Source organism: Carlito syrichta, unplaced genomic scaffold (assembly GCF_000164805.1).
Source record: "Carlito syrichta isolate Samal-C Ts95f unplaced genomic scaffold, Tarsius_syrichta-2.0.1 Scaffold303023, whole genome shotgun sequence".
Lineage (NCBI taxonomy): Eukaryota > Metazoa > Chordata > Mammalia > Primates > Tarsiidae > Carlito > Carlito syrichta.
Window position 1 is genome coordinate 81,235 of NW_007247119.1, and position 15,079 is coordinate 96,313.

The 15,079-nt window shown below is 35.5% G+C and overlaps 1 protein-coding gene across 1 annotated transcript in view; it reads right to left on the reverse strand.

The window, feature by feature from the left end:
- Positions 1–1,289: 1,289 nt before the first annotated feature.
- The window catches only part of ARL15 (ADP ribosylation factor like GTPase 15), a 220,267-nt gene continuing 206,477 nt past the window's right edge, over positions 1,290–15,079 (reverse strand). Inside the window, exons 4-5 of the mRNA XM_008057476.2 lie at positions 9,205–9,413; positions 1,290–1,376 (exon numbers count right to left, since the gene is read on the reverse strand). Of these exons, the coding sequence (XP_008055667.2) occupies positions 1,290–1,376; positions 9,205–9,413 (296 nt within the window). The remainder of the gene's footprint in view (positions 1,377–9,204; positions 9,414–15,079) is intronic.

Sequence of the window (15,079 nt, forward strand, 5' to 3'; positions counted from 1 at the left end):
AGAATGAGAGATTGTAGATACTAGTAAACAAAAGCTAAAGGAGGCTTTATAGGCAAATTACTCAGGTGTGGATTAGTTCATTTCTGTCAGAGCCTATGTATACTGAAAGAGTAGCCTCTTCTAAGTTACATTTAGTCTATTATATGTACCATTGTACATGGTGCGTTCATTGTTTTCATCAAAGGCACATGCAATTCACAGGTAAAGAAAAAATAAAGTGGCAAGGAAAAAATGCTGGTTTCTAAGTAGCAGAGTATTCTATTCATCTTGAAAGATGAAAGCAGGTATCTTTCATTACATGTTTTTGTTCTTAGAAGAAAGTGGCCAAAAATATGTGATTTTCATATTTGTACTAACAGCAGAGCTTTTCAAAGTCACTGCCAGAAATGGACTGGTTTTCTTACCTGCTTTTTCCATGCTTTAAGTTAAGGATGTCTGCCTCATTATAAACCTTGCTGGTTCCCCAGACTTTCTGTAGTCTGGCTTTGCTGTGATTACTGGTCAAAACCTTTAATTACAGTATATAGTTTGTGCAGCTGCCTGGAAATTGGTCTCAGGGTCAGTGGCTCTTCCCGTTCCCCTCTTTCCATTCTTTTGAAGCAATATTGCTGAACTGAAGGCATTGTTCCAGCTTTCTGGTGTGCTCTGTCTGCTGCACATTATGAATAGCTTTGCAATCACTCTAGCAATTGGTTCTTCAACTGCCTTTAGGTTGTCAATTGTAATTCATTGGCTCCAGGCACCTTTTCTCTTTTCATTCTCTTGAGGTCTTTTATTACTTAATTTGCAATAATATTAGGGAATGTCTTCTTCAGACATGTCACTAATGCCTTACTGATTATGAGGCTGGGGGTACATTTGACTTTCATACATTGGCCTGTTAAAATGTTTCAATATTTCTTTCATCTCTGTGACTTGTGATGATAATCTCTGTAATATCTTGTGAAGAATTTTCTTAATCCTAAGTCTTCTCTCTAAAGAATCCTCCTTAAGATATTCTTACTGGTGTTAATTTATGTAATTAGTTAAGGTTATTTTTATAACTTCCCCAAAATATAATTTCTCATTCTAGTAAAAATAAAAATTTTATATTTTCCCCATAATTATGCTGCATTCTCTTTTTAATATGTAAAAATTATAATTCTGAGTGCTCTACAACTCAGAAATAGTTAACTAAGAGATAAAGGTTTTTGACTAAAAATTAATGCTTAAGTTTTCAGAGACTTTTATGAAGAACTATATTTACTCTTCAAATATCTTTCTAGAGATTAAATAAGAAAACATTCAAACTAATGTTTCTGCATTACAGAATCAATAGGAAAGTTTTTTTTTTCTTCGTTTTTTAGGGGTAAGAATAAATAAACATATCTTTTGATCTATTAAGAATAAAAAAACTACTCATGTATTATGTCTCAAATCCTTAGTTTTGGATAAAATCCAGCAGATTAACCCCTCTCATTAGTCTCAGCCATCCCAGAGCAACCAAGGGTATTTTTAAGCAGACACTATGTAATAATAATAATGATAATAATTATCATAATGATAATAACTAACGCTTATTGTGCTTTTTATCTTCAAAGACGCTTACTGACATTAACTATGTGTCTATCTTCAAATTAATTTAACTCGACAAATGTTTTATTAACTTTGTAAGCTATGGAATGTGTAGTGGCTGAGTTTTCTTTTGCATTAAAAAAAATAACAAAAAAATAAAAGGAACTAAGGGCCAAGAAAAAAGTACCTTAAACTTTTGCCTCAGATCAGTCACTGCCTTTGTTAAATGAAGATTAACGAAATACCAATCTTATAAAATATAAGATTTAAATACAGATATAAAATGTGAAGATCACCATTACAACCATATTGCTTCAAAAAAACCAGAATGAAACCAAATAATATCATTTGCATAACATCAGTCCCTAACTTTACTAGTTATAATTCATTATTATAAAATTTTAAAATATATATACAATGAAAGAGTATTAAATATAAGAAATTTAAAAAATTCTAAGTTTCACTAATGTAATTTTATTACATTATTTTTATTAAGTAAAAGGTTAATTAATTTGTTTATTAAATTGAATTCATTACTTTAAAACCATCTCAGTTATATTTCTATAGAGCTTCATATATACCAATCTATATGTGCTAAATATTAATAGTAAAAGATAGGTTTTGATGGTAGCAAATACAATAAGCTCTATAAATCAAATACAATTATTTCAACAAATATTAAAAGAATATTATTCAGTCAAGATGCCCTGCTACTTTCTATGGGGGATTTTGGAAAGTACATAGTAACCTGATATACTGTTAAACAAGGTTCTCAAGTGGACAGACACAAACAGAAGGACATAAAAATACACAAAATTAAACATTTGTAAATATGACAATTAACAGGTTAAAGCTTTTTAAAACTATGTATTAACATGAATAGAGCAGTGAAGACTCATGGAAAATATGGTTGTGAACAATATTCAAAGGTCAGCTTTGGTGTAGAAGAAAAGAAAAATTTTTATATTCAAGAATGAAAATAAATGAGTTGGACTGAGTAAAGAGAGAATAGGAAAATCTGGATAAAGTTGATGGCATGAAGTCAGCAGGAAAGAAAGCAAGTGTTATAAGACTCAGAGGTAGTCACTCAAACAAAATACAGTCATTCCTTGGTATCCATGGAGGATCGGCTCCAGGACTTTTCATGGATAACAAAATCTGAGGATCCTCAAGTCCCTTGTATAAAATGGCATAGTATTTGCATAGAACTTATACACATACTCCCATATAGTTTAAATCATCTCTAGAATACTTACAATATCTAATACACTATAAATGCTATGTAAATAGTTGTTATACTATATTGTTTATAAAACAATGACAAGAAAAAAGTCTGTTTATATTCAGTACAGACACAGTTTTTTCTCTGAATATTTTCAATCTGAGGTTGGTTGAACCCATAGATGTAGAACCCATGGATATGGAGGAGTGACTATATAAAGAACACAAAGACACAAACAAGCCATAATTCCTATTCTTTAAGGACCTTAAAATCGTAAGAGGAGCTGGGTTCAGTGACTCAGCCTGTAATCCCAGCACTTTGGGAGGCTGAGGTGAGTGGATTGCCTGAGCTCGCAGGTTCGAGATTCGCCTGGGCAACTTGGCGAGGCCTCATCTCTACAATAAACCAAAAAATTAGCCGGGCGTGGTAGCGTACACCTGTAGTTCCAGCTACTTGGAAAGCTGAGGTGGAAGGATTGCCGGAGTCCAGCAGATCTGCACTCCAGTCTGGGTGACAGAGTGAGACTCCAAATCAAAAAAAAATCGTAAGGGGTGGACAGAAAAGTTGTTAGGCAAAATTCGAATATCATGATTTGGATAATCCAGGGAGTCAGGGGAAATCAGAAAAGGGCACCTAGCTCAGACATGGGCATTCAGGAAGACTTCCTGATGTGACACACAGTCTTGAGGTGGGAAATAGGAATAGTGAATGGGAGAGGAGCATGAATGGGCAAAGAACAAGGAATCCAATTACAAAGCATATTAACATACAAGATCTGTGGAGTGCCATTTGATTCCAGAAGGAATTAGAAGACTTTTAATATTAGAAGGCTCTGAATATAGGTATGATGAAAAATAGATGGGAAGTTTGTTCTTTCTGGTCTGAGAAATAGGGAGAAGGGGAAGATCTGGGGATAGAAACTATTAGGAAGCTCTAAAAAGCCCTGCAGAAGTAAAAGCGGGAGACTAAGACAATGAAAAGTCTAGATGTAGAAAATAAATGTAAGTAATAATTAAAGAGGTTTCAAATTTTCAAACTTTACCTAAGATGAAGCTATGTATGTGACTGAATAAAGGGAGACGGTAAAAAGGAATGGGAGTTTTACAAGAGAACATATCATATTTTGAAATGTATTACTTTATTACCCCCGCCTAAATAATTTTGTTGATAAAATGAACCTTTCCTATGCAACATATTTGTTAATGGAAATTTCATTTTCAGTAGACAAAGCACATTCTCATCATATTGCCTAGCGGATGCAAGAAACACAGGTTTACAGAGAGAAGAATGGTGAGATCAAGATGGCTAGCAAATCAAGGAAATCAAGTATACAAATTACTTTTCTCAAGGAATTCATATAAAAAGAAGGAATATATAATAAATAAAAGATTCTGACTGTTTCAACGCTCATCTTAAAAGTTGCTTTTTAAACTATACTTATAATAACAGCTTTGTAATTAATAAAATGATTGTTAATTCAGCTTTTCTTACAGATTAGTAAACATTTACAAGAGATAACTGAGTCATTCAGTGGAAAACTGACTTCCAAACCCTCTCAGTGTTTCCCTAAGATTTAATTGTAACAGCATAGAGTACATCTGTAAGGAATGAATAAAAAATAATTTGTATCTCTCATATCATTTTAAAATAAGTCTACGTCCCATAAGGGAGTTTTCAAACTGCTCACACCAAAGGTATGTACACTGCTCCATGTGAAATCCAATCAGTATTCCAAAATGCTGCCAAAAGGCAGGTCAAGATACTTGGAAAACTCTTAAGATTTAAAGTATACGACATTGTCCAATGATTATTTTACAAATACACACACATGTTTCTCTCCATTTAAAGAAAGTAATATTAAATTATTCCAAGTGTTTTACATAATTAAAACACTGCTCTGCATTTTCTAATAAGAAGTCTCTCATGCAAAATCAGAGAAGATACTCATTACTTCATAGAGCTTCCAAAAGAGAACTGATGTTATGAAACAATAACATTTAACACTATAGTTTATTATTTAAGGACATGTACTGTTCAACATTTTAATCTTTCAAAACTGTCTGATCCTTTGTAGAAAGGAAAAAGAATATACAATTTAGAAATAATCATCTATAAACAAGTAATTATAATTAAATGATAAATACAATAAAAATATGCTAGCACCCTCTTCCAGGAGATATATATGTACTAAAAAGTGAGAACTAAACAAACTTTTCATGACAAAGTATTAAATGTATTGTTAAAAAAAACTGAATATTTATAACCAAAATAAAACATGGTCTAAAAAAAACTAGCAATGCTTATACTATATTATTATAAAAATACTAAAATAATCTTCTCACATTTATATTTATTCTTTTCAAATATAACACCAAGTTCTGTGCATATCAAAATAACAAATTGAATTACAATTGCATGAAAATTGAGAAATGGCCTGATCACAAATTTTAACTTTAATATGGATACCCTAATTTAGAAGCTGTATTTTCCTGTGCTACAATTAATGAGCCATGGAACCAACACAGTAATTCAAACTAATTCTAATTCAAATTCTATTTCACAGTTTTCATAGTCCTCAATTAATATCCACTTTAATGTAATTTTGATGTACTATTTCTGAAAAAGTTAAATACTTTGGATTAAGGATATGAACAGATATCAAATCAGATAAGAATGCTGAAAATATAGACTATTTCTTTCAAGTTAACACAATGTGTCATTTTACAAGACGTAGTAACACCCAATAAAATGAAAATAAGATTTTTAAAAACCAGGAGGTAAAAGAATCACAATCAGCAACTGTGTAGAGGGAAAATAGGATTACATTTATTGGCTATTATATCAACGTAACTTCTCATAAAATCCTCCTGATCTATTAAATAACTTCAGAACTGAAGTATGCTCTCCTATGGGAGTTGTAAAACAAATTAGATACAATTACAATTCAATACAAATAAAAACCTAACCTATTTACCCTTAAGATTTCTCTCATTTTATAGCTTTATCATTTAAATTAGACCAGAATTTTCCCTAATGTATCAGATGGGCCACTTGACATAATTATAGATTTTTCTAATGTGTTTTCTATAGAAAAAAATAGTTGATATGAGTAAATTCTGGAAAACTGTGGTAACTACACCTCCCCAAAGTGAATACAACAAACATCTGTTGCAAGACTTGCTTGGCTTTCAGACAGTATGTAAAGGGTGTTCTTTTTCCCAGTGTTTTGCAGATTCTTTTTTTTTTTTTTTTTAAAGAAAAAGCTTATTTGTTTAAAAATACATGTTTCCACTATCAGTTCTTAAATCTTAAATTTCTAGCAAGTTAAACACAGGTCATTACCAGGTATATTAATACAAAAATAAAAATATGCAACGTACAAGACTCTACTTGCTTCTGAAAGAGCAACAAAATAATTGTGCATGTTGCCCTCTGTCTGTAGATTACACAGTAATTTTAACCATTGTCTTCATTTCTTAAATCAGTGCTCCACACAAACATAGCAACTCTCATAGTAGGGGAGGGGACTAAACATATAATTTCCTAATGATTTTTATCCTCTGTTGGAATCCCACTGATAATTCAGCTTTCTCCTTTAGATTTCACAGGCTTCTACCCACTTCTGAAGTCAACAATATCCTGATATCCTCATTAAGAAATAAGTGAGTTCATAAAGTTTTATTCTAGTGACAAGATAAATAATTGCATAGTTTTCTGCATTAAGCATAAGATTTCAGCAAAGAGAAAAGAAGAACCAATAAGCTTTTGTGACTCATTGTCTTTTCTAAATTGCATCAAAGCCAGAGCTTTTTGGTAAACCTGAAGGCACCCTACTTGATTCTGAAAGAATGGAATTTTGGTAAAAACTCACAAGGAATTTATAGACCAAAACACCATCTTTTTAACATATGGAAATCCCATAAAATGCATACAAAATAGCAGGTGTAAATGAATAAAAATGGTTATCAGCAATAGGGCACAAAGTGTGGAATACCTTTATGAAAGAAAGAACAATAAAAATACGACCACTTCTAAATGTATTTCAATTAAAAAGGGACTTGGCTCACTTTTCAAGTTTCTACCCTCTCTTCCACCCATGACTGCTCCCAACTGTTTTGAGGTTATTGTTTACTAAACATTTAAGATTCAGTTCCACAACTCTATTTTTATGCTAACAATAAGGTATTGATTTAATTCATAAAACATTCTTGAGAATATTTAGATAAGGCATTACTACACACTATACAGAAAAACCTCTTTGTCATCAAGAAATGAGAAAGATCTAAGAAGCTTCCTTTTCTTTTTGGGCCAAACCCAAAGTAACTATGAGCACTTCATTATGCTTCCAGAAACTTCAAGACCTATAATGGAATTTGCCCATGTATCCATTAAAGCTGTCTAAAATGTTAACATGCACCTGTATGGTATGTGTTTATACAATCATAGGGAACATGATTTACTTAAAGCAGTCCTCAAAATGGTATTATGCAAATTCCATTACAAGCAAAACTTGGAGAAAAGTTAATTTAAAATGGATACAAATAAAAAAGAAAGTCACAGTCACATATGCTCTAGTATATACAAGTTTAGAATCATTTTCAAACCATATCTATGACTACTCTACATTTACAGCCATCTGTCTTGCTAAAAGATGAATCACAAAAAGGGGGGGAAAGATATTTGCCCTTTACCTGGGAGAGACAGCCAGCCAATACACACAAGGAATACTCAGAAGCAATTAATTGCTAGAAGATTCCTTTATTCAATGTGACAGTCTTTAATTACCATGGAGGGTTACCATGAGTCATATGTTAGGCTTAAAAAATACATTATTTTCAATTATATGATGTCTAAGGAAAATAACTAAACAGCTTCTTAACTTTAAGGGCAAAAAGAAAAGGAAATCTCTTTCAGATATTGCACGTAACTTTAAGAAAGTGATTTGAAGTTATGGCACTTATATCTGTCTTATATGCTGTATTAATACCTGTATATAGTATATATATTATATATACATTATATTGTCTACAGGTATTCTGTAATACACATATATTTTACCATACTTTCCACAATGAATATCACAATAATGAATTTTCAGCAAAGGACCTTATATTTATTATCTGATTTAACACTCATACTACCTATCTTTACATACTATTATATCCATTCTACAGACTGAAAAACTGATGCTGAGAAGTTAAGAAAAATTTACTTAAGGTTTTAAGAACAGATCAGGAGGCACTACAATTATAATGCTGAAGATCTGTACATTCATTACTTTCTGAATAAATTTGTATTGCTCTTTTTTACTTACTTATTTAATATTTATAATCCATAAAGTATTTTCCAATATGTACAAAGAAACAAGCTGATAATTACTTAATGCTGAATGAGGCAACTAAAAACAGGCATGAGCGCTGTTTGTTTAATAACAAATCCTTGCTTTCTTTACTATTTTCTAAAACTTCAGTAAAAACTCTCTCTATGGGTTCCTCTCCCACTTAGTACTTTAAATTTCAAAGTAAATTATCCAAATTAATCCCATTCACTTATCATAATAAATTGCATTATTCTCATTTTTCAGGTGAGAAGTCAGTCACAGGAACAAGACTATTTGCATGGGTCACACACTATTTTTCCAACTAAAGGATAATATCGTTCCTATTATCATCTTATTTATTCCAAAGTCATTAAAGAAGCACACAATTTTTGAAGGAGAGGGGAAAACATATCCTGAAAGTTACACTTGTAAAGGAATAGATCAAGAGTTTTGATTTCACTGTATTTATATTATAATTTGCTATAATTTAAGTTTGAAAAACTATTCACATATCCCATTACTTTAGTACCATGAATCAAAAGAATTAAGTCTCACGCTTTTATAGGATAGATACAAACTAAGAAATGAAATTAAACAAGGAAGATAAGCAGTGGGTCTGTGTTAAAATGTTATTTTGTAGCATGGAACTTGCAAGATAAGATCAATTTTCAACCTGGCCGATTAGGAAATAGGACCCTTGCTCCTAGTCATCAGTGAGCATTTCAGAGAGTAAAGAACACACATGGTAATATGCACGGTGCATTTCTTGAAAAGCTAGAGAAGAAGAGAATAAACAAACTCAGCAGGTTCAAAAAGTGTTAAATAACCAGGTCTTTAGTCATTCAAAATAGAAGAGAAAAATCACCAGAAACATCGTCTAGCTTTTGCTAAACAGCTAAAAAACAATATGTGCTCTCCAAGTAGGGTTAAGTATGTAAACAAGTGCTATCAGATTGATATAGGCTTTCTGCTTCCTAAGAAAACAAAGGTTTCATGTTGAAAACAGCATAACCAGAATATTCCTACTTAAATGCATCTTCCTAGATGCCAATGTAGCAGCAAAAGCACAACAAGGTAGACAAAGAGTTGTCACGTTAATGAGACATACCTCTTGAACTGAGCGAGCTGCTGGCTTGTCTTGATGATTGGCCAATATTAAAAAGGGTAAAGTGCATAACTGTGGGTGCTGAAGAGCTGAGTGCAGTTCATTTCTAGCAGTTTCTAAATCATCCTCTGAAGAGGCACTGTCTAATACAAATATTACCCCTTGAGATCCTTGGTAGTAGCGGCTCCAGTATTTCCGGATAGTATCAGCCCCTGTTAAAAACAAAAGAAATTTCCTTTTAAAAACATCATTCTTCATGACTTTCTTTTTTCTTTTTTATGAGTTGGAGTCTCACTCGATTGCCCAGGCAGGAGTGTGTGGCACACTCATGGCCACCCAAGCGTCGACCTGCTGGGCTTCGGCAATCCTTCCAAGCAGCTGGAACTATAGGCGTGTGCTACCATGCCTGGTTAATTTTTTGGTTTATTGTAGAGATGAAGTCTCATAAAATTGCCTGAGCTGGTCTTGAACCCATGGGCAATCCACTTGCCTCGGCCTCCCAAAGTGCTGGGAATACAGGCTGAGCCACTGAGCCCAGCCCATTCTTCATGACTTTCACATCAAAATGTCTAAGAGAGAAGCAGGATGAATACTTTCTGGACTTAAACGGAAGTGAAAATACATTTTCAGACTTTGCTTAATAGTCCTAAATGAACTACACTCTCCACAAATCAAGTCTGAACCTAACTCAGGGAGCAGTGTGACTTAGATGTCCACTAAAGCTTCTTTCCATACCATTTTTTTTTTTGAGTTGGAGTCTCACTCTGTCGCCCAGACTGGAGTGCAGTGGCCACTCCTGGCCACCGCAGCCTCGACCTGCTGGGCTCTGGCGATCCTTCTGCCTCAGCCTTCCAAGTAGCCGGAATTACAGCCAGAATGCGCTACCACGCCCGGCTGATTTCTTGATTTATTATAGAGATGAGGTCTTGCCGCCCAGGCGGGCTCAGGCAATCCACTCACCCAATCACACATCCCAGGCGGGCTCAGGCAATCCACTCATCCAGTCTCCCAAAGGCGCGGGATTACAGGCTGAGCCACCGAGCCGGCTTCGATACCATTAACACTAGATTGGTGATACTTTTTGTTTGTTTGTTTGTTTTATTTTTTGAGTTGGAGTCTCACTCCGCCGCCCAGGCGGGAGTGCAGTGGCACACACATGGCCACCCCAGCATTGACCTGCTGGGCTCCGGCATCGACTAGCTGGGCTCTGGCATAAACCTTCTGCCTCAGCCTTCCAAGTAACCGGAACTATAGGCACGCACTACCACGCCTGGCTAATTTTTTAATTTATTGTAAAGATGAGGTCTCGCCATGTTGCCCAGGCAGTTCTCAAACCCGTGGGCTCAGGCAATCCCCTCACCTCAGCTTCCCAAAGTGCGGGAAATACTGGCTTGAGCCACTGCGCTCAGTCGGTGATACTTTTTAATAGAACTGCTTGCTGATTGGGACAGCCTTGTTTAACTTCATCTAGAGAGTTATTAACACAGTAACTCTAATGCATCAAAGTGCTAACATTTTGAACAAATAAAATTTTTGCCTTTGGTACGTTTGTATAAATCAATTTGGGTTCATAACCCATGGGAAAGAACAACATGCCAAAAGCGCACATCATGGTCTCAATGAGATGAGTGAGATGCTTACAAAAACACATTGAGGCTGGGCTCGGTGGCTCCAGCCTGTAATCCCAGCACTTCGGGAGGCCGAAATGAGAGGATTGCCTGAGTCCAGGGGTTTGAAGCCAGGCTGGGCAACTTAGTGAGACCTCGTCTCTACAATAAATCAAAAAACTAGCTGGGCGTGGTGGCGTACACCTGTAGTTTCCACTACTTGGAAGCCTGAGCCCAGCAGGTCAAGGCTGTGGTGGCCGGGAGCATGCCACTGCACTCCAGCCTGGGCAACAGGGTAAGACTTCAACTCAAAAAATAAATAAACAAATAAAGTACATTGAGATCCTCATTGGCCAGAGCACGACTTATTCCTCTTCGTATTTCCAATATCTGGCATAATGTATAACTCAAAAGATCAATACAGGAAAGAATAAAATGAGAGAATAAAATATATACTAATTAGGCGTTACACATTTTGAGACTAGAAGGAACTTTAGAGATTATTCATTACAACTCTCTGAGGAAACTGAGGCAAAAAGAGGTAAAGTGAGTGACCCCAAGTCATGTGCATAGTAAATTTCAAAATTGAGCTTTGCATCTAAGTTAGTAGATAACCTGTCCAGGGATGGCATGGGCATTTCCCATTACATCATACTGACTGCATTTACTACTTTGATTCATGAATAGGATGGGCAATTTGTTATGAATGTGTAGAGATGGGGTGCTGTTGGTTAGGTAACAAAAATCAGATTTCAAGGAATTTCACCAATTTACCACATATGAGCAAGTCCTAACCAGCTAATAATTCTATTTTAATCATTCTGAACACCCAGCTCCTGTGTTCAACATATTGTGCTAAATGTTAGGGAAAGAAACAGTGGGGACTGGAGTTGATGTCCCCTGGCTGGCAAGGGCCACCTGTGTGTATCTCTCCCCAATTTTGTATTCAGTGGCATCATGTTGGTAGCTTGAAATCGGACAGGGGGAGATTATTTTCCCTACGGAAATAAGAAAACGCTATATATAGGGTCTTTTCCTCCTTCAGGGAGCTAACACACCACTGGATGACACTGAGAAGCTCATATATTCTGGGAGAAATAGAAAACTCAAAGATTATAATACAGAAGAGGTGCTCATCAGGTGCTCTAGGAATAAGACATAAGTATCTCACCCAATGTGGGGCAAAGCTCTCTTTTGGGGGTCGGGGGGAGATGGGTTCTCAGTATGTTGTGAGGGCTGGACTCAAACTCCTGGACTCCAGTGATTCTCCTGCCTCAGCCTCCCAAGTAGCTTGGACCACAGGCACGTACCACTTCACTTGGCAGGGCAAATCTCTTAAAATAATAATATCAGTAACCAAATAGCTACCATTTATTAAGTACTTCCTATATCCCAGATACAGTACTAAGTGTTTTATAGAGAACAGCTCATATAATTCTTACAACAACCCAAGGAAGGAGGTACAAACAACTCAGACTATGAAATTAATTTTCAGATCCTAAAATCAGGGATAGTCATCATTATACTAAATAACAAGGTCTATAAGAGAATCAAGGACATTTGATGTTAACTATGTGAAGACATGAGATATGAGCAGGGTTGATGCATATCAGACAGGGTCCAAACAAGAAAACAAAGAAAAAGGAAATTTAATCCAGAGATTATTTAATATAGAGAATTAGTTGCATAAGTGGTGGTGGAACTAAGAAAACAACAGGGGTACTGAGATTAGCAGCATCTTAGGTCAGGGTCCCTAGAAGCAGGGCCTAAAATGGTGTTTCTTGTACACCTGATAATAGATGGAGTGCTGCCAGGAAAAAACAGGAGTGAAAGCAATAAGCTAGAATGGGGGAAGAAGCTAGGCAAAGATATAGTTTCAGAAATCTAGCCTTGGCTTGATGCCATGAAGAACTCTAGAACATGGACTGAACCACAGAAGTTATCTACTCCAAAGGCAAGAGGGCTGAGCTGTTATATTCCTATGTAGTCATTGGCTATGAGCCACCCTTGGGAAACAGAAGGAGTTGGGGGTCTGATCTCATAATCTTCCAAACATATTTGGTTGGGGCAATTACTGTCAGCCAAGGGCAGTCTTCTAAAGAAGAGTACAGGTGTGAGTCATTAGTAGCCAATACCCAGAGCAGCTGGGAGATGGATGCACTGGCCCAGTAAAGGAGATCTGGGTAGAATATCAACAGCATCTGCTACAAGCTACATCCAGACACTATCCATATGCTAGAGGACCTTCCATAAGCTTGAGGGACAAAAGTGGAGGCAGTGTTACCAAATGGTAAACGTTTAAAACAAAAAATTTGTGTGCATATGTATCTGTACATAAGCTTATCATAAAATTTACTAACATAAAGGATGTGAAGCACATAATTTTCACATAATAAATGCAGCATGCTTTATTGTAAATTCCATACAGTCAATTAACACTCACAGAATGCTTTCGTTGATTTTGTATCCATAACCAACCAATGATTGCAATTGACCAAATAAATATAGTTCTAACATGAAGGGTTGTTGTTCTAAGCATTTACATATATTAATTAATTTACCCATGATAATCTGATGAAGTACTGTTATCACTCTCATTTTATCAATAACGAAATCAAATCACAAAAAGATTACACATAATTTGCACAAGATTGCACTCCTAAAAAATATATTTATATCCAAGGTGCTTGAAAGAAAGGGGTCATTGACTAGTAAGGCAATGAGATTAAATGAAGAACTCTATTACCACAAAAGCTAGGAGGAAAAAAGATGAAACCCTATTGGACCAGACAATATCTAAGTGCCTATATATATTAATGGAAATATGTCCAAGAACAGTTTCCAACATTTTCATGAAAAGTAGTACTAGTTACAACAAGTTCAGCAAATATATCAGAGGGAACAAATACGTATGCACATTAGATGGTATCCAGGGAGTCAAGTGTAAAGAGAAGAATTTGGTTGCATATTTCAGTGGAACTTGTCCATTGGAGACACATGGGACACATTGGAAATCTAATTCATGTGGTCATTTCTTTCAGTGAGAAACTATATTTTCATTTGCCACATTTAGAAGTACATAAGGTACTTGACAATAATGAGGCAAAATGACGATCCAATGGCAATATCTGTGGATGAAACAAACCCAAAGATAAGTATCATAACTTTTTTAAATGTCCCATATAGGACATAATATATGAATAATGTATTATTAATAGTGAAAAGACACCTGTCTCTCGGCATAAACATCAAACTTGGAATTCTAAATTTTTGTTCAGTCTCCTGCACATGGCTTTAGTCAGCAGCAACCTAACCCAGAATGGGGCTAGGGAAACCAACTATGGGGTGAAGAGTAGTATACAGTTGTTTAGTTCGGCTTAGTAGACCACAGTTTAGTCACCAGATAAAAATGAGAAATGGCTATGTCATCAACCCAGCTGTCCAGTGCTTTGAGGAGACAGCTTCATTGGGAAGGTTAGGGCACCTGTCTGATACCCACATTCTCAACATTCCTAACCTACACACAAGTCCAAAAAGTTAGCAAACACCAGAAGTGACATCTAACAGCAGTCTGAAGCCACTTTTATTGCAGTGAATAAAAAATTCCATGCTCTGTCACTTAAAACACAATTGCTCCATAAAATAATTAAAGACCAAACTCAAATCTGGTCTATAGTTTGTACATGTAGATAGAAAAACAAAGGAGGGGTGGCTTAACAGTAGAGGGGCTGGGTGGAGAGTGTTGCCAAGTGTGCTAATTACCCAAGGTCTGATGCTCCCTTACTAAAAGTTGTAGGGAGTCCTTCCTTGGGAACCTAAAGGTTCATTCTGAGACCCAACCAGGAGGGGCTAGTTCAACATAGTAAGAGTAGAGGGAGAAGACAGGAGACTCACTTGTCCTTGTGTGTAGGTTTATTTCTGTGGCACACTATGGATGTTAACAACATTCTCTCATTATTTATTAATTCATTTATCCCACATATTTACCAAGTATCTGGCACTGTCCTAGGTGCTGAGGATACAGTAGTCAGCAAAACAGACAAAAATTTCAGCTCTTTACTGCTCACAGCAGAGTCAGCCTACTATTATAGAAGTTAAAAATGCCAGGTACTTGAATGGTCAAGTAGGGTGTAACAAAGGTCTAAGGGAAGCTTCTGAAAAAGAGTTTGCTTCTCAGTAAAAAAGAGAGATGCCTAAACAGAGACATCTCTCTTAACAGTTTTTAGATTCCATTGAGTGACAAGGTGATTCTTTTTTTTTTTTTTTTTTTT